Source organism: Oryzias latipes, chromosome 11 (genome assembly GCF_002234675.1).
Source record: "Oryzias latipes chromosome 11, ASM223467v1".
Taxonomy (NCBI): Eukaryota; Metazoa; Chordata; class Actinopteri; order Beloniformes; family Adrianichthyidae; genus Oryzias; species Oryzias latipes.
This window is the reverse complement of record NC_019869.2, coordinates 19246536-19265175: the sequence shown is the minus strand read 5'-3', so window position 1 is coordinate 19265175 and position 18640 is coordinate 19246536. Positions and strand designations below refer to the sequence as shown.

At 43.3% G+C, this 18640-nt stretch overlaps 2 protein-coding genes across 3 annotated transcripts; both read right to left on the bottom strand.

The window, feature by feature from the left end:
- Window positions 1-536: 536 nt before the first annotated feature.
- tekt2 (tektin 2) lies at window positions 537-7939 on the bottom strand. Its single transcript, XM_011481325.3, has 10 exons — window positions 7428-7939; window positions 5678-5827; window positions 5481-5606; window positions 3669-3874; window positions 3448-3591; window positions 3234-3348; window positions 2840-2947; window positions 2633-2776; window positions 2482-2561; window positions 537-2335 (listed from the first exon to the last, which is right to left on the bottom strand). The coding sequence occupies exons 2-10, from the start codon at window positions 5825-5827 to the stop codon at window positions 2131-2133; spliced, it is 1278 nt and encodes a 425-aa protein (XP_011479627.1). The 5' UTR covers window positions 7428-7939; the 3' UTR covers window positions 537-2130.
- Window positions 7940-8014: 75 nt separating this feature from the next.
- On the bottom strand, window positions 8015-17877 carry LOC101164660 (upstream stimulatory factor 2). Of its 2 annotated transcripts, none has more exons than XM_011481094.3 (10): window positions 17046-17877; window positions 15951-15994; window positions 12311-12426; window positions 11427-11546; window positions 10921-11071; window positions 10470-10548; window positions 10291-10352; window positions 9741-9832; window positions 9525-9653; window positions 8015-9220 (listed from the first exon to the last, which is right to left on the bottom strand). In XM_011481094.3, exons 1-10 carry the CDS (start codon window positions 17081-17083, stop codon window positions 9131-9133), a joined length of 921 nt encoding a protein of 306 aa, XP_011479396.1. In that variant the 5' UTR covers window positions 17084-17877; the 3' UTR covers window positions 8015-9130. The 2 variants fall into 2 exon arrangements, with proteins under 2 accessions (XP_011479396.1, XP_004074353.1); XM_004074305.4 differs by having other exon boundaries at window positions 10291-10349.
- Between the last annotated feature and the right edge of the window lie 763 nt (window positions 17878-18640).

The window sequence follows — 18640 nt, the reverse complement described above, 5'->3', positions numbered from 1 at the left end:
TCCTTCCACTCAAGTGATGGCAGACCCACCAACCCCAGTGGGGTTTCAATAAGGTTCTTTGACGGGTGAATCCAGAGAGGGGAAGGATGGGTCATTGACCCTCTGCTTTGTCCATTGAGAGCGCCCTCCCCACCCCTTCCTAACCTTGTGTTACTACAACTTACCCACCAAAGTGCAGGACTGGCACATGGAAAACCAGGGTTCCCCCCATAGGTGATGCAACGAGCTTCATCCAGTGTGGGCCTCCACACAACTGCCTAACTATATCCAAGTCTGGGTCTCTCTATCCCCCAGCCCGGATAAAATACAAGGTTGTGTCAGGAGGGGCATTAGGTGTGAAAATCGTTGCCAAACCCCACGTGCAAATCAGTGAAAGCTGGGCAAACCCTGAAGGGATGTGAACAACAACCTGCAAACACCAAATTTAAAAAATTCTCAAGGAAATAAGACAAATAGTAAAGAAATTTAAATCTTATCTCAGGGCCTTGAACTCTTTGCTGTAGCACCTTAAACTGACTTGTTTTTGTTTTTTTCCCTTTTTTTTTTCCCAACTGCACTTGTTTTTAGTGCAATCAAGCTATCATTTGCTAAAAGTAAAGACAAGCTGGACCTAATTTACAAAAATCCCAAATAAAAAAGTGCAAAAATTGTCTGGGTATGCAGAGTACACATAATTAAAATCTGCAGACAAATGGATCAATCGGAATTGATTTATTTAAAGCAATCAAACAAAAAAGTACCAAAGAAGACAAAGAAAAGATGTACATATATATATATATATATATATGTATATATATATATAGAGAGAGAGAGATACATCAAACATACATCTAAAATATAGAGTCTAAATCATAAATAGACATAATTGCAATTATACATGCAGTACAATGTATCCATTAACAGTGAAGTTTGTCTAAAACCATTTAATTAATTGGTTGAATAAGAGTGGGAGAAAATAACTGAGAAAAATTAAGATTTTCTCCTTAAATTAATGTATTGGAACTGCTATTATGCAGCAGAAGAACATTCTTTTCTGGGGCAGGATCTTTAAAGTCGGATGCTCATAGACACTGTCATGACAGATTCCATATCTGCCTTTAGTCCACTTAAAGCACAAACATTGAAACTAATTCCAAAGTATAAACAACTTTTCATGTTATAATGCCCAGATATTGCATTTTTATTACTAGCTATCACAAGCTAATTTGCTGGTGTAACACTCAGTCTTGTTAGTTAATCAACTTCAACATGTTTGTGCACACTCTGACACTTTGTATAGACTTCTTTTTGTGAACACAAAATGCTTCGTTCAATTTAGGCAAAACAAATTTGTCACACAGTCATCAAAAATCAAAAGTTTGGCTGAAAAATGATTTTAACGTCTGGAAATCTCATATGTGAGATTTAGTTAGTAAAGCTGTTGAGAAAAGTCCTACTAACAGGATTCCCGGTGTAAAGTTAATTTTACACCAGGACTTTACGGCGACTTTTTACACTTTACACTTTTTTTTTAACAGCAGTTATGATATGTTGTGAATAAATAAATAAAAATTCTCAAATTTCAGACGTGATTTATCCATGAAATGTAAAAATTTAATTTTGATTGTCATCTGTTTAATCTATCCAGGTCCCTCCCCTGTGGCCTCCTCTAATCACTGTCATGACCCCCACCCACTGTATGTTTTAGAATGAATGTATGACCAGCTTCACAAAATTCCTGTGCTGACACATCAATTAAACTATGACGATGATAAAAATGACGGCAACAGAAAGCCAAAGTTTGCCCATCAGTTCAGTTCAGCTGCTGACATTTTTGCACTTCAGTCCCACGAAGGCCACCTTTACTGCCAGGTTTATCTAAAGCCAAGTCAAAGTTCACGTCATTACTCCTGCCTTATGCTCCAAATCGCATCGGTTGATCAAACAATAAGACAAAGCCAAACACACCCATTAAAGCCAAAGCTTGATAAGACTCGCCTGGCCTTTTGGAAAACAACTGCAGATGGTAAACACTTAGCAACCTGCCTTCGAGCAGGTGATGCAGAATTTGGAGTGAAGGTAAAAGTAGATAAGGACATGGTGAAAACATGGACAACAACGCAGGGAGGGGAGGAGTCAAGAAGCCATCCCTCACTCAGCCATGAGCTGCAGGTTGCCCCTCCCACAGGAGTTCATTAGCGGAACCACCGGCGCCACAACCCCTACTGTGCTGGAGCCCGATGTGAGGCGGGTCCGGGTGTTCAGGCTACGCTGCTCCAGCGATAGAGCCTCCTGTTTTCTGGAGAGATCCTGCAGCATTTGACCGTGATGGAGCCTCATGTTCTGCAGAGAGTGTCTGAGAGGAGGAGAGCATGTAAGGAACACCAGGTGTCAACACTAATACTGTCCTTCCTCCATCCCTGCATACGAGCAATAAAAAAACAGACACCCACACCTTGTTGAGGTTTGGGTTGGGGTAAAAAAAAGAAAAAAGGAACTCACTGAGCCTTGGAAAGCTTCAGCTGCAAAGCCAGCACAGTGGCCTCCAACTGTTCCACCTCTGCAACAAGGCTGTACTGCACCTGCGGGCAGAGACCATAAAAGAATCACCTTGAAGTCACTCGCACTTGCTCGGAAATTTCTCCACAGAGACCTCGTCCCTGCACAGGTCCATCCCAGGTCTGTGGGTCCTGTTCTCCAGCCGGGTGTGAGCCAGCTTCAATGGAGCGGTTTTGGCCTGCAGATCTGCGTCCAGCTCCCGGATGTCGCTCTCCATTTCTGCGATTTCTGCTTCCATCTACAGACAGACGCAGGGGGTGAAAACCAGGCTAGCCAGCAGTTTGCAGAAAATGTCCTGTACATTTCGGATTTGCCACTGCAGCTCGTCCCGCGCCTGCTCCTCGTGGTGACTGCGTTTACGCAGAGCAAACTCTGTGGCTCTGCGTTCCGCCTCCAGCTCGTTCTGCAGCTGCAAATGTAACGGACAGGTTACAAATGAGGAACTTCTTGTGGGCCACAATGCCTCTTTAGCAGTTCAGAGATCCAAATACGGGCAGATGCCTTAGCCAGGTTCAATCTGACTGCTGAGTCAACTTGAACAGTAGTGCAGAGGTCGTACAAACATCTGCTCCTGATTGTGTCTCTACTGATTCTTTGAGGTGATCAGAGCATGTTGACAGATCGTAGCAGAAACCAGTTTTTTCCAAACCTCGTTGATCTAGACACTGGTGGAGGTCTGTTTCCAGCTCACCCACCTGGGCTCTGCTGAGGCTCATGTCTTCCCTCATCTGCTGGGACACCCTCATGGCCTCCTCGGCTTGGACCACATTGTGGTTGCTGAGCTGCACCCACTCCTGAGGGGTGGAGGCGCTGCACCAAGACATGTTAAAAACTTTCAGCAAACAAGATCCTCTGAAAAAACACAGAGGCTCTGACGTGTTAGACAAGGACCCCTTATGCCAACATTACCCTGATGGTATGCGGGTGGGGTTGGTCTTCAGAGAGATGTTAGGTGATGTTATTGTAAGAGTCAGGCAGGATTTATCAATATCCAGAGCCTCCATCTTGTTCTGGAGGTCGCCGGTGAGCTGGTGTCGTGCCTCCTGCAAGACGCTGGAAAAACACCAGAGTCTGAGGCCTGTGGATGGAAGTGGGCATGGGCTCCTGAAAGCACGCCACCCATCTCTCACCACAGCTGCTGAAAAGCCTCATCGATGTGCTGCTGCAGAGTCTGCTGCACTCTCTCAATCAGCTCCACCTCCTTCTGTAGCTGCTCCTGCACAGGGTCGGTGACCAGTTCATACCCGCGCCGCCCCTCTCTCAGCATCATGCACTCGGTGCTGACCTCCAGCGGGGTGGCGGTGGCGGCTAGAGCCTGCTCAGTCAGCTCTTTCGACTGCACACAGCAAAGGCAAAGGTCATATGACCCTCAAACTAAAACACTAATTCTGGAGCTGGTCAGAAAAATGGAGGCAACTTGATGACGGAAGCACATCAAGAATATGTAGTACCTGTTGTTGCTCTGCCCCTGAACTTCAGTCATGGTGAAGTCAATGACCCAGTTCTAACTCTAGCTTTAAGAAAAATGGACTCACATTGCAGATCACTGATTCCAGAGTAAAGCTGTTGTGACTTTAAGTAACTCTGGTCTAGGAAAAGCTTATATCTTGAGCCTCCACCTCCAGGCATTGCAGCAAAAAGCATGTAAAAATGGACTGATGATCTCTGACTATGCAGACTATTCCCACCAGCAAACATTAAATGGGTTAACTTTGATCCAACCACCTCAGCAACATGATGAAACGGCACTATTGGGCAGATCAAGGCAAAAAACATTTATTGACCCTATATAACCATTTAGTACATGCATTTCTGTGACTCCTGTCTCATTAGAATGATCCAAAACCTCCTTCAAAATCCACTAGCTATAACTTGGCCCACGTTTTCTCTCCTGTAATGCATCATCATGTTACTAGAGGCAGTAGAAGGGGGTTTCCTGATCATTTAAAAATGGCTGTTTCCATGAAAACTCAAAAACACTTTTGGCAGGCAAACATTTTGTAATTTTCTAAACTTTAGAGTGATAATAACTCCTCTATTGTTATTTATGTTTTAAATAACTACTTGCTGTATTAACAGAATGTAAAATGTGTTGATAAGTAATTCTTTGTAATAGAGTTACACCACATTAAAAATGTGTGGAGGAAAATTGAGACACTGGGTAACTTAGGTGCTATTTTTCTGAACATCCATGTAAATATTTTTGCCTCTTAAACTAACATTGTTGTGAGCAAAAACTTACCAAATCACCCAACATATCAATGAATTGATATTATTTATATCTTACAAATATTATATTAAAAATATCTTTGTGGATTTCCTCAAAGGGTTTAAAGAACATCATGGTAAAAAAGAATTGTCAATTCTTAGATATACCGGGTTTCATGGTTTCCCCACCTACCAATCAAATATGCACAACTTTAAGCTCTAATAAAATCAGCTGATTAACCAAACACGTTTGATGCTTATTTTTGGTGTGAAGTCAGACTTTTTGACATGGGAGTCAACAGAAGTCCCCTATTCTGAAACCAAACTCTAGCGGTCTTTGAGGGAACTGCACCATTTGGTACCTCCTGGTTCCTCTTGAATTTTAGAAATAGGAGGAGGGGCTTGTTCACAGCCTGTATCATTTTGATCAACTGTCATCTCTTTGGCCTCAAAACTGACTGAGGCTTCAGATGCTGAAAAGTAGCTGTTTAATTAATAAACTTCTGCTTTCACAAAAGCATGCATACTAATAAAGGACAGTTCAAAAGTGAAGAAGACCAATATTTGATTATTTAAAGGTCCTCACAGCAGCCTGAACGTGGACATCATGATCTTCTGATGTAGACGCGTGCTAAAGATGAGTTTTTCCATAAAAGACAGACTTTTTTTTTAAAGAAAGTTTCTTCTATCATGACTGCAAATCTTTTAGTTTAGGAAAGATATCTTAAAATCACCAGCGTCAGAGCATCCATCTCTTCATCCACTTTCTGGGCGCAGCTATCCAGCAAGTCCCTCCACCTGGAAACATCCCAGACTCGCTCAGTGAGGCGACGAGACGTCTCCTTCTCATCCCAGACCGTCTGCAGGTCAAAAGAGCATCCGTGAGCTTCAGGATGAAGACCATTGACTCCCGCATGAAACAGGAACCCACCTTGCAGTGGGTCTCATTGCGCAGCGACTTGCACTCCTGTCGGATCTCGCTGGAAACCAGCCGCTGCTGCTGAGCTTCGGCCCACAGCTGAAGGTTGTTGTTGTTCCACTCAGACACGCCGCAGCGCAAAGAGGGCTTCACTGGGAGCATCTGTGGACTCCCAGAAGATCAGTATCCATCAAAGAGGTTTCTTTTTAAACGTCAGTGCACCCATTAACAATCATAGATGTTCTAGTGCAGTTGTTGTGACATCAGAGCACAGATTTTGAAACTGTTTTATTCCAAATTTACTCTCATCTTTTCAATGAGGCCAAATTAATTTTATTAAAGATGTGTTGACCAACAAAAAGGGTTAAATGGAAGAAACCTCAGCAGAACAAACACCCCAAATAAAGTGCATAAAAAAACAACAATAACAACAACCCTGCAGCTGGGTTAAGTATTAAGTCTTCAGCAGCATAATGAGTACCAAGTTCAGGATCACTCAAGATTACCTAAACTATCAGATTTATGTGATACGGTGTCTGCCAAAGATGGAGCAGAGTTCCACCAGAGCTGGAGGCTCTGTCTCCACTCTAGTTTAGAAAATTCTAGTTACAATCAGGAATTCTGCCGGCAGAGAGCGAGGAACTCTACTTGGAAAAGGTGTAACTTTGAGATGAAAGATTAAAGGTTTTGTGACAATAACAGAATTTTGGAATCTGTTTCAGTAGCACAGAAGTGAATCTAAAACTTCAGAAACAAAATCTTTTCTTATCTGAACTCTGGCATACTGGATCAGCTGGACGATCATCAAAAGGTTTAGAAACAACTTGATGATGTGAGAAAGCAGGAAGTGTCAATGCATGAACTAGATCCTCTGAAAGATGTTCCTGGATTTAAACAAATGGCTAAGATAAGAGGGATGTTCCAAGAGTTTGATTTATTAAAAAAATCTTAATTGAAAATATCTCCAAAGTTTTGTGCAGAAGGACTAGAGACTAAGTGATTATTATCCATTGTGTGTTATTATGTTTTTTGTTGTTGTTACCATGTAAATCCCTGACGGCCTTAGGTTATAGAACAACTACTGTTTCATCTGAGTTTAGGAAATGATTTTTTGTTTTTCTGGAAATGTGAAGTCTTGCAAAATGCAAACCAGGACCCATCATGTTATTTACCTTTGGAGATGGGGCCTTTCCACCAGGTGAGAGAAACCTGAAGTTACATGAAAACTGAGCAAAAGAAACCTGATCTGTTCAAACAGGGGAAACAGGACTCTTTTAACCCTTGTGCTATCTTAGATGACCCCACCCTTACATTGACGTGTTCTCCCTACCATGACAAAGGTGGATAAAGGTGGAAAGATTTCATGTAATCCATGGACACCAGTGAAGATCACAAATCATTGAAGAAAAAGGGTTCAGAGCACTGTCTAGTGGGTCTAGATGACCCAACTCCCAATGTTAAAGTGCCTAGGATAGCACAAGGGCTAAACTAGCCGAGTTACAACAAAACAGGTTGAACTTTTTTTTCTTTTTTCCAGAAATATGCATTCAAAATCATGCATTAATATGTATTATCGTGGACTTATAGTAAAGTGGCAGTCATTTTAGTGGATGAATTTGCTTTGGCTTATTAATGGGCTTTGAAAAGCCTGTTGGTGAATATAGATAATATAATGAAATAACTCCGTTTCAGAGAATGGTTAGATTTTTTTCCCTTTTCCATTGACTTTGAAAAGAAGAATCGTAAATTCCCGCAGACTCACCGTTATAGCGAAGCAAAGGTCTCACGTCGGTAAAACAGCGGCGCTTACAGGGACGCTCGCTTAGCCGGTGCTGACCATGCCTCCATGGAAACGGCGTCTGCTGCCGTTTCCAGGGAAACGACGCAGCACGGACGTGCTGAATAAATGAAAACACGGCGCCGTCACGTGCTCAATATGTGGCGTTTGAATCATTAAAAAAATGTAAAAATATGTATTAATGTTTAACTTAATTTGATCTCTGGAGTCCCCCAAAGTCTAGTCTCCTGTCCACTACACTTTGACCTCACTGATGACATAAATAGATTATCCCTCTGATATGATTTTACAAAATCAAGTTGGGATTAATCCTTGCTTGTTCTTTTAGTCGATTTTCTTCAGAGAGCTGCTGAGTCGTTTAAATTGCTTTACTCTGTCAAATCTAAATCAACAAAACCTCTTGGCTCCACATGCAGACATTTCTTGCACCAGAATGCAGCTCCAGGGCCTTTTTTTTAATACAAACTCAAAAAAATTACTTCAGTTTCACAAAAATGCTGCAGAAAGACGACAAACACATTTTTAATTAGAACTCAAACAGAAAGGAGCCACCAGGTAGAACAGCTTTTATTTCCAGATCAGCAAATTAGTTCATTTCCTCTCACGGAAAAGTTGTTCCACTTTAAATTAGAAAAAAACATTGCAAGCAGCAGGAGAAAGCAGCAGTCTGACATCACAGGAAATACACGCTTCACAGTAGAAGCGCAGTAAAAAATAATCTTTGCATGATTGCAACCTCCTAAATTTCATCTTTACATCTTCGTTGGTCCAGTCTGAGCGGTAGCCATGGTAAAAGTCATGCGAGGGGCGGAGTCATAGCTTCATGAGAGGGCTGCAATTTTGAAAAAGACCCAGTGGATAAAGCATTGGTTTAATTGCAAAAATGTTTTCACTGTTTAAGCACCTTCCAAACCTTTTGAACACATCTGGGTGGTTTCAATGATTTCAAGCTCCTCCTACAAATGCAGGTTCACGTTGAATGTAGTCCACCTGTTCACACAGTAAATCATCGGACCCTCCTAACATGGAACAGCTCATGTCCTGCAGTTATTCAGTGACTGCACAGATGTGCAGGAGCTGACAAAGGAGCATTCTGAATTATAAATGATGCTTTAGTCTTGGGTGTCGCTCCTGCACATGCGGGGGGGGCAGAACCTGTGGAGGACTATGCAATCTGAATAACGGAGAGGCCTCCGTTTCCCAGCAGCCTCCAGAACAGACGCGCTCAGGTACAGTTTCGTTTGGGAATCATGTTTCAGTGGTCACACCTGCAGCCTTTTTTTAGTTTCCAGTTCCCCCCGGCAGCACATCTGTGACCCCCATCAGCCCCCACGGACACCTGTTATTCAGCATGGGGGGAGTTCCTCCGAAGCTGCTCCTCGTGTTCAGAGTCTCGGAGGAGCTCCTCATCCTCAGCTGCGTTTTGGAGCACAGCAGGAGCGTGCACGTCGGCACATATTGGCAGCCCTAGATCTGCTCTGCATCTGTCAAACTGGGACTTAGAACCTCTGAACAGCAGGGGGCGCCATCGTTCACCTCAGAGCTTCCCGCAGACTGAAACAAACGTTAAAGAGGAGAACAGCTGAGACCCATGTTTTGCTGAGTTCATGGAGACATCCAGAGTCTCTGGGGTCTGAGTTTAGGGTGGGGGAGGGTGCGGCACGCCGTCACTGGGCCGTCACATCTCCGTTGGTTTCCACGCCGTGCTGCTGCAGCTGCGCTCGGAGCAGAGCGTTGTCGTTCTTCAGTTCTTCCACCTGTCAGGCAAACCTGCCGTTAGTTTGAGATTCTGCACTACAACTACACCCATTCGAGCTCAGATTTGTGGCCCGTCTTGGCAGGATATGACATAGACCTCAAATTTTCCAAAAGTGACTTGGAGAAACATCTTTCCGTTTTGGAAAACATGTGCAGAGATGCTGCTCTGCAACTGACTCTAAAAAAGCCACACCCCTTTTTAAACCCCATTTGTTCTTAAAACATAGACCTTTCACAACATTTCATTTAGTTGCCGTTGTCATGGAAACTACATCCAAAAACAGGGGAGAAGGGGGAGTGCACCTGCTGTCGGAGCAGCTCGTTGTCCATCTCTGCTTGCTCCACCTCCTTGCAGCTCTCCTGCAGCCGCTGGTTGTTCTGCCGCAGCTCCCGGATGTAATCGCAGGCTTTGGACAAGATGCCTCCTTTACTCTGCAGGGCAGAGAAACGAGACAGCAGTTTCAGCCAACACATCAAAGGACAGCGGCGGTGGACCCGGGCGCAGAGGTCACTGCTCACCGCTGCAGATCTGCTGTCCACGCTGCAGTCCGGGATCAGCTTGGACAGCGTCACGATCCAGTTGTTGATCTTGTCACGTCTTCTCCTCTCCACTGCAGACGGAACAAACTTTAATGACTTTAGAAGCAACAATGTCCAAACACATGATCATCCATAAACTAGCATGAATTGTAAACTAGAATAATGCAGCCATGTAAAAATGCATTTATGAAGAAAAAACAAAAATCTGACTTTTCTAAAACGTCTCTGCAACCGTTCTAGAATCTGGAACGTTTTGTCCCAGAGAAACGGGTTCCAGCTCTTGCTTCTTCCAGATTATTCTGCTGTAATTCCAGATTATCAGGACGTTTTCTGAAAATCCTCCATCTGATAGTAAATCATGCAGCCGGAGCCCTGCTTCAGTTCCTGGAGAACTGTTGATCCAGATCAGAAAGTGTGGATCAAGAACGCATCTTTAGGACGTTCTTGAACCCCTATCATATGCCAGGTGTGTACGAATCTTGAGCCAAAGTGGTTCTGCGAGACGGAGCACGCCGGCAGGCAGCCTGACCTTCATTGTGCTGGGCCCGTCGCCGCTCGTCCCGGGGCACGCGCTGACTCTCCACCTTCCTGCAAAAACATCATGCTTTTTCAGCCTGATCTCATCCACGCACACTCAGATCTGATACAGATTACTATCAGTTTTGTTAATATCAGTCCCTAGGCTGAGTTTTTATGCGTTGGACTCACGTGTACGTCTGTGGAGCAATGGCACGAGGGGTTGCCCCCTGCAACACCTCGGGGGGGCTCATCATCACGTAGAGCTGGCCTGAACACAAACATGTCATGACTTAAGTCCTCTGTACCAAAGTAAGGTGCGCCTTAAGGGCCAATCTTTAGTTCTTTCTCATTTTCTTTGCATTTACTATGAGACATGTTTTTTGGAAGCTAGTAATTAATTTGCCATGTGTGGTACTAAAACCTTAAAGAATAACGCCTCAAAGCTCATTTATTCAGTTTTTTGGCATTTAATCCACTTTCAGTTGTTATCTGTTGTGGTTTCACTTACTTTTTAGTTTTTATGTGTCATCTTTAAGAATCCTCTACCTGTTCTATTGTTCTTTGAGCTGCTTTTACTTTGTGCTGCACCTTCTAGTTTTGAATAAACAAAGTGGATATGGATCATCCTCCTTCTCCTCACCTCCTGCCTGGGTGATGGCCGGATCGGCGGCCTGTACAGACACGGCTGTTCCGTCGCTGACAGTGGCGGGAAAATACGCAAAGCGGGTCTCTCCTGCCACGGTTTCCCCGACAGGACTGCCTCCGTTACTGAAGGGGTTCTGTATCACGGCCTGCAAAGAGGGGCAGGGGAAGGGGAGGGCAGAAGAGCAGTTTGCATGAAGGAGTACATAAATGTTCAACGCTGCTGCAAAGCTTTGGTAAAGACAAGTTTATTGACACAACACTAGAAGACTGAGCTGCTTTTACTGCAGTTCAGGAAATCCTAGCGTTTCCCATCATTGGAAGATTGGAAGTGTCTTCCAACGATGGGCAAAGAGGACGTTTTTCTAAAAGATCTTGGGAGTTCAGGCTTAGAAACTTGAGTTTAATCATGGAGGGGATCATAAACTGATAGTAGAGACTGAAATCAAGCCCATACCAGCTTTTATTTAGCTCCCTCTGCTGGTCTAGAATAGTGGAACCCACCTGAGCCACGGCCTGAGGAGCTCCAGCAAACGCTGCCGTGGAAACGACGCTGACTGCGCCAGCCCCATCAGCCGCCGCCTCCAGGTGCTCATCTGTCACCTGAACCACCCGATAGGTCACCTGGGGAGGCGAGAATTCAGCAAGTCACTAACCCAGATTGCCGGGTCCGACCTTCATTCCTGCAGTTTAAAATTCCCAAAATGTCTGGACTCTTTGAAGCAAGACGAACGCAGAAGCAGAGAAATGAAACGTGAGCAAAGAGCAGAAACGGAACGACAGGATGAAGAAGAGGAGAAACATCTGCTTTATCTGCAGCTGGCCATCAGAGGACTTCGAGGAGCGTGTGCAGCTCATCAGACACAAACTAAACACGAATGAGCTTTAGAAATGCTTCAGGCAGACAGAGATACTGCTTTAAATAAAAAATAAAAAGTAAAACGGTACCAAGAACTGCAAAGAAGACCAAGCTGTGACCATCAAGATGCTTTCATTTATGAGGGATACAAATCCATTTTAAAGCAGGATTTCATCTTTTCCCTCCTCCTTACTGACTCACGGGTTATTTCACGCCTTCATGGTAGGAGTTGCTTGTGGAGGTCTGGATGAAAACACCACAATGAACCCCAGTTTTACTGGAAGACATGGCAGACCTTCCACACCCATCTGAAAACAGCGAATGTTCTGACAGACGGGGCGCTTTGATAAAAGGAAAAACAAAAAAAAAAGCTGGTGCAGAGGAGGAGAAGCCACAGAATTTAACAGTTCCAAGCATCACAGATGTGGGTGTTGCTCCTCCAAGTTTAGTGCTCCAGTGTTAGCACTAAACTCTTAGGATGAAGCAGCTCTCCTCTACTCCTACTCTTTTGAAATGTTGTCTGGCTTACCTGCCCTCCGCTGTTCTCGGTTCGAAACTGGTACTGTACTCCGTGATCTCCGAACGCAGCCTGCTGGACGCTGGCAATGGTCACTGCCGTCTGCTCTTGCCCCCCCCCTGTTTCACCTGCAACACGCCATCATAGATCGGGAACATCAATCTCCAGTTCTAATTATTTCACATCATCAAGAAACCGTTTCAGTAGTGAGCTTTTGTTTTAGTCCAGCCTTTTTGCTTCAGTACAGCATGTTTGTTTTAGTACTACACGCTTTAGTACTGCACATTTGCTATAGTACAGCATGTTTGTTTTAGTACTACACGCTTTAGTACTGCACATTTGCTATAGTACAGCATGTTTGTTTTAGTACTATACGCTTTAGTACTGCACATTTGCTATAGTACAGCATGTTTGTTTTAGTACTACACGCTTTAGTACTGCACATTTGCTATAGTACAGCATGTTTGTTTTAATACTACACGCTTTAGTACTGCACATTTGCTATAGTACAGCATGTTTGATTTAGTACTACACACTTTAGTACTGCACATTTGCTATAGTACAGCATGTTTGTTTTAGTACTACACGCTTTAGTACTGCACATTTGCTATATTACAGCATTTTTGTTTTAGTACTACACGCTTTAGTACTGCACATTTGCTATAGTACAGCATGTTTGATTTAGTACTACACGCTTTAGTACTGCACATTTGCTATAGTACAGCATGTTTGATTTAGTACTACACGCTTTAGTACTGCACATTTGCTATAGTACAGCATGTTTGATTTAGTACTACACGCTTTAGTACTGCACATTTGCTATAGTACAGCATGTTTGATTTAGTACTATACGCTTTAGTACTGCACATTTGCTATAGTACAGCATGTTTGATTTAGTACTACACGCTTTAGTACTGCACATTTGCTATAGTACAGCATGTTTGTTTTAATACTACACGCTTTAGTACTGCACATTTGCTATAGTACAGCATGTTTGTTTTAGTACTATACGCTTTAGTACTGCACATTTGCTATAGTACAGCATGTTTGTTTTAGTACTACACGCTTTAGTACTGCACATTTGCTATAGTACAGCATGTTTGATTTAGTACTACACGCTTTAGTACTGCACATTTGCTATAGTACAGCATGTTTGTTTTAGTACTACACGCTTTAGTACTGCACATTTGCTATAGTACAGCATGTTTGTTTTAGTACTACACGCTTTAGTACTGCAGATTTGCTATAGTACAGCATGTTTGATTTAGTACTACACGCTTTAGTACTGCACATTTGCTATAGTACAGCATGTTTGTTTTAGTACTACACGCTTTAGTACTGCACATTTGCTATAGTACAGCATGTTTGATTTAGTACTACACGCTTTAGTACTGCACATTTGCTATAGTACAGCATGTTTGTTTTAGTACTACACGCTTTAGTACTGCACATTTGCTATAGTACAGCATGTTTGATTTAGTACTACACGCTTTAGTACTGCACATTTGCTATAGTACAGCATGTTTGTTTTAGTACTACACGCTTTAGTACTGCACATTTGCTATAGTACAGCATGTTTGATTTAGTACTACACGCTTTAGTACTGCACATTTGCTATAGTACAGCATGTTTGTTTTAGTACTACACGCTTTAGTACTGCACATTTGCTATAGTACAGCATGTTTGATTTAGTACTACACGCTTTAGTACTGCACATTTGCTATAGTACAGCATGTTTGTTTTAGTACTACACGCTTTAGTACTGCACATTTGCTATAGTACAGCATGTTTGATTTAGTACTACACGCTTTAGTACTGCACATTTGCTATAGTACAGCATGTTTGATTTAGTACTACACGCTTTAGTACTGCACATTTGCTATAGTACAGCATGTTTGTTTTAGTACTACACGCTTTAGTACTGCACATTTGCTATAGTACAGCATGTTTGATTTAGTACTACACGCTTTAGTACTGCACATTTGCTATAGTACAGCATGTTTGTTTTAGTACTACACGCTTTAGTACTGCACATTTGCTATAGTACAGCATGTTTGATTTAGTACTACACGCTTTAGTACTGCACATTTGCTATAGTACAGCATGTTTGTTTTAGTACTACACGCTTTAGTACTGCACATTTGCTATAGTACAGCATGTTTGTTTTAGTACTACACGCTTTAGTACTGCACATTTGCTATAGTACAGCATGGTTTATTTGGTGTTTGTTTCTGGTCTGTGTGTTTGGTAGTGATGGGTCCTGCAACACCGACGCGTCGGCTCATGGGTTGAGCTCATAAAGTGAAACCCTGTGTTTGTGCGCCTATCGCTTCAGGTCAGGAGACCAATACAGCCGCTGTCTCTGTGTGTCACAGAGGAGCCAAACAAGGAAGCGCGTCTAACAGGAGTATGGCCAGATTCGGAGGTTTTCCACCCAATTAGGTGGTACTGATGTTGATATTGTGAAGAAAATTTGCTTTGGACAGGTTTTGCGTCAATTTGGCACGTTTTAGTTAGTTTTATTATCAGTCTAAGCTTCTTTTATTTTGAAAAATATTTTGTTTTGACAAATTACGGGATCTTCTTGGTTAAATTTTTGGCACTTGGGCTAAATCAGTCCAGTGGCAGGTTTAAAAAAAAAATACATTTTCATGCACCAGATGCGCGCCCAGCTTCCAGCTGTTGTACGGTTTTTGCACTCGCACGCCCCACTTTTACCGCGCCCACCTGTGGTTGACATTTGTTTTACTGAATCTTTCCTAAAGGTGCTGAATGTAATGTTTTTATGAATTTCGTGGAATTATTTAATAGTTTTAATAGTGTTTTTGGCTTTTTGTCCCTCCCGTTCCTCTCAGTTTCTGCTTGATCTGGCAGAATACAATTCCACTTCAAACTGACTCTTATTTGAAATAAATCATTTTATGTTTTGAAGCGATACATGGGAATGAGGAAGCCTCAACTACAGTGACAAATACAGTGTTTACACTTTCTTTTTTAATCAGTATTTCAGTGGAGTTTTTTAACTTGGTTGCCAGCCATGATGTTTTCGGTCCGGCAGTAGTCAGTTTTTAGTGACACACTACGACACAGTATCAACACAGGATGGGCAATGTGCTGAAACGCTTCCTGAGTTTGTTTAAAGTGTGCGTGTTCGATCCAGGTGTGCGTGTTCGACCCAGGCGTGCGTGTTCGACCCAGGCGTGCGTGTTCGACCCAGGCGTGCGTGTTCTTCTCAGGTGTGCGTGTTCGTCTCCGGTGTGCGTGTTCGTCTCCGGTGTGCGTGTTCGTCCCAGGTGTGCGTGTTTGTTCCAGGTGTGCGTGTTCGTCTCCGGTGTGCGTGTTCGTCTCCGGTGTGCGTGTTCGTCCCAGGTGTGCCTGTTTGTTCCAGGTGTGCATGTTCGTCTCCGGTGTGCATGTTCGTCTCCGGTGTGCGTGTTTGTTCCAGGTGTGCGTGTTCGTCCCAGGTGTGCCTGTTTGTTCCAGGTGTGCATGTTCGTCTCCGGTGTGCATGTTCGTCTCCGGTGTGCGTGTTTGTTCCAGGTGTGCGTGTTCGTCTCAGGTCTGCGTGTTCGTCTCCACTGTGCGTGTTTGTTTTAAGTGTGCGTGTCTTAATTCTGCGTGTTTGATGTTGCAGCAGAGGCACAGTTCTTACCCTCCTGAAGCTGCACCACTTCCCCCACTTCCTGTTTGTCATGACTGCAAACACAGAGAACACACAAAGTCATTTATAAACTTCAAACTTGCATATTTTTACAGTCTTACGGCACTCTAACTGCCTCCAAAACAACCATAATCCCATCTTTAGGCAGACACTTCTCTTCGCCCCCCCTGCAGCAGAAATTTCTAAACCAGAGGGTTTAATCTGCATCCACTGAAAACAAAGACTGCAGCTCTTCGGTAAAGCTCAGTTTGTGGTTCCACATCTGCTGAGCTCTTAGAGCCAGACCCCAAATGCTTTTAACATCAATATTTTCCGATGTCAACAGGAACACCGCTGGACACCAGATGGTGCAGATTTGAGGATGTCTTAATACAGCAACATGTGTAGAATGTTAAAGATCCTTTCCTAAGAGTGTTTGCTGGTTATTCTTTACCATTTATTGTTTTGGTTGCCCGGTAAGACTCGCAGACACTGCTCTGGTTAACTATCAACATTTCGGGAAGCACACTGGGGCGTATGGACAAATACATCTGCATAAAGCTTGATTTCAGCTGTTAATCTGGGTACATAAAGAATTAGGTTGTTAAATAAAATTATTTACTCATCCCATCACTGCAACTGCTCCGGCATAAAAAAACTTTAGCTTGTTATCATCTCAGTGAGATTTTCAAAGACCTTTAAAAGCAGAACTGTGGTGGGATGCAGATGTTTGCACTAAGGGTCGAAGCTCCGCCCCTTTCAAATTAGGTTGTGGATTGATGGTCAAAACAGAGCTGCAGTGTTGTTGAGTTTTTTTTTAAGTTAATAATTTTTATTAACAATTTTTCGTCCATATAGTCCCATTAGAAGGTTTAGGTCAGCTAGCTTCCTCCGATTTAGCTCATAATAGCCGCAGATGGATTAGCATTAGCCTGCTTCTCAAATCTGCAGCGGCGCGTTCACGCTCATGGTTTTTTAAATAGAAAGAAAAAAAATTAAGATGGTTTATGTACAGATCAGGTTCCACGCAGTGGCCGAGGTCTTGCTAAGCTGCTCCCGCCGCCAGGCCAGACATGGCGGGACAGGAGGCGGGCGGCTGCCGCTCACCTCGCAGAGCTGTCCACACTCTGATCCAGCATCTCCATGAAGCCTGCGGGGGTGGGACGCCGTCGTTCAGCGACGCGGGTTTACGGAGATGAGGCGCTGATCACGGGGACAAACACTCGGGTCATGTGAGGACGACGGCCCAGGACACGTGAGGCGCGCGCGGGCAGCTAAGATGGAAGCTGGAGGGGGTTTCTCTGCGAGGTCCGGCGGCGGTGCTCTGGTTCTGAACGGGATTCAATTCGACGGACGGGCTCGAAGACGAAGAGTGCTGCTTTTCCTGCAGATGGAGACTTCCGTTCTTCTACTGTGGCTGTTTGTGGCGCAAAGCTGCGGCACGGCCATGTGCTCCACAAGACGCGGACTGGACTAGTTAGCACATTTGAGCGCGGAAGGACACTAGCATAATATTCCCGTGTTGTTTGGAACCAGGGGATCGCACCACCGCCGCGCGCGCTCCATGCAGATCATTGACGGTATAAGAGATCATATGCGGATTCAAACATTTGCTCCTCCATGAACACCGTTTCTGCAACGTGGGCCGTCGTAGCATTTGAGTTCGTGCTCCGGGTTTTTCCTTGAACCGCAGGACAGACGGGCCTGCAGGACCAGCAGCCCCCGCGGCTGTTCTGTCGGTTTTGTGTAAAAAAAAAAGGGAGCGTCCAAACTTATCACTTCAGTACAAAAACCTCTTTTTTTCTTTCCCCCCAACCCTCTACTTGATCTGAATATATAAAAAACAGAAAAGAGTCGAGAAGAACCGTGCTTTAACAGTTAGGCTTTACGTGAGATACGTTAAACCAACGCGACGGGCAGCATAGGACTACAGCTGTGAATGACTACAAAACGAATGGCGTCACTATCATTCTTATGGCGGTCAGAGATGAATTTGAACAGCAGCGGAACTGTACTCAAATTAACATTTTTTGTAAAATGCGTTTACAATGGATCAAAAACATATCCACCACAACTTCACTCTGAAATTAGAATATATATTTTTTGACTTTCATTATAAAAACTTGGACTCAAGTAAAAAACTCATAATTAACCTTATAACTAAATTCGGCAAATTTTATGTTCATAAATGCAAATTTTCTTCAGCTTCTATTATCCCCCTGTGGTAATCAAACAAATTGAAATGTGTCTCAATACCATCTCTAAAAGCCTGAATCAGAAAGCTGTATGTTTGTATGAAAGTTGTAGAACCTTGAACGTTTTTATGTAAAATACATGTTTGTATGCTCCCCTGGCACATTTGAAGTTTATTTTGTAAAATTGTGTTTTGTACCGTACTTCTGTTTTGTACAATACAGTTTAAAACAAAAAGAAATAGAACAGAAGAGGACAAATTCTCAGTTTTGAATACACCAAAAACACAAACATGTTGGAATAATAGAACACTGGTTTATAAGTTACGTTTGGAATCCTACACCCCCCCCCCCCCCCCATAAATCTGTTTTAATTTAATCATTTGCATTGCACACTTTATTAATACATAAACTATGAAATAGAAACCCCATTTTCAAATTATTTTTAGTACAACTGGAAATGTTCATAAAATCCTTATAATATAGCAGAACACGTGTTTGGAAAAATAG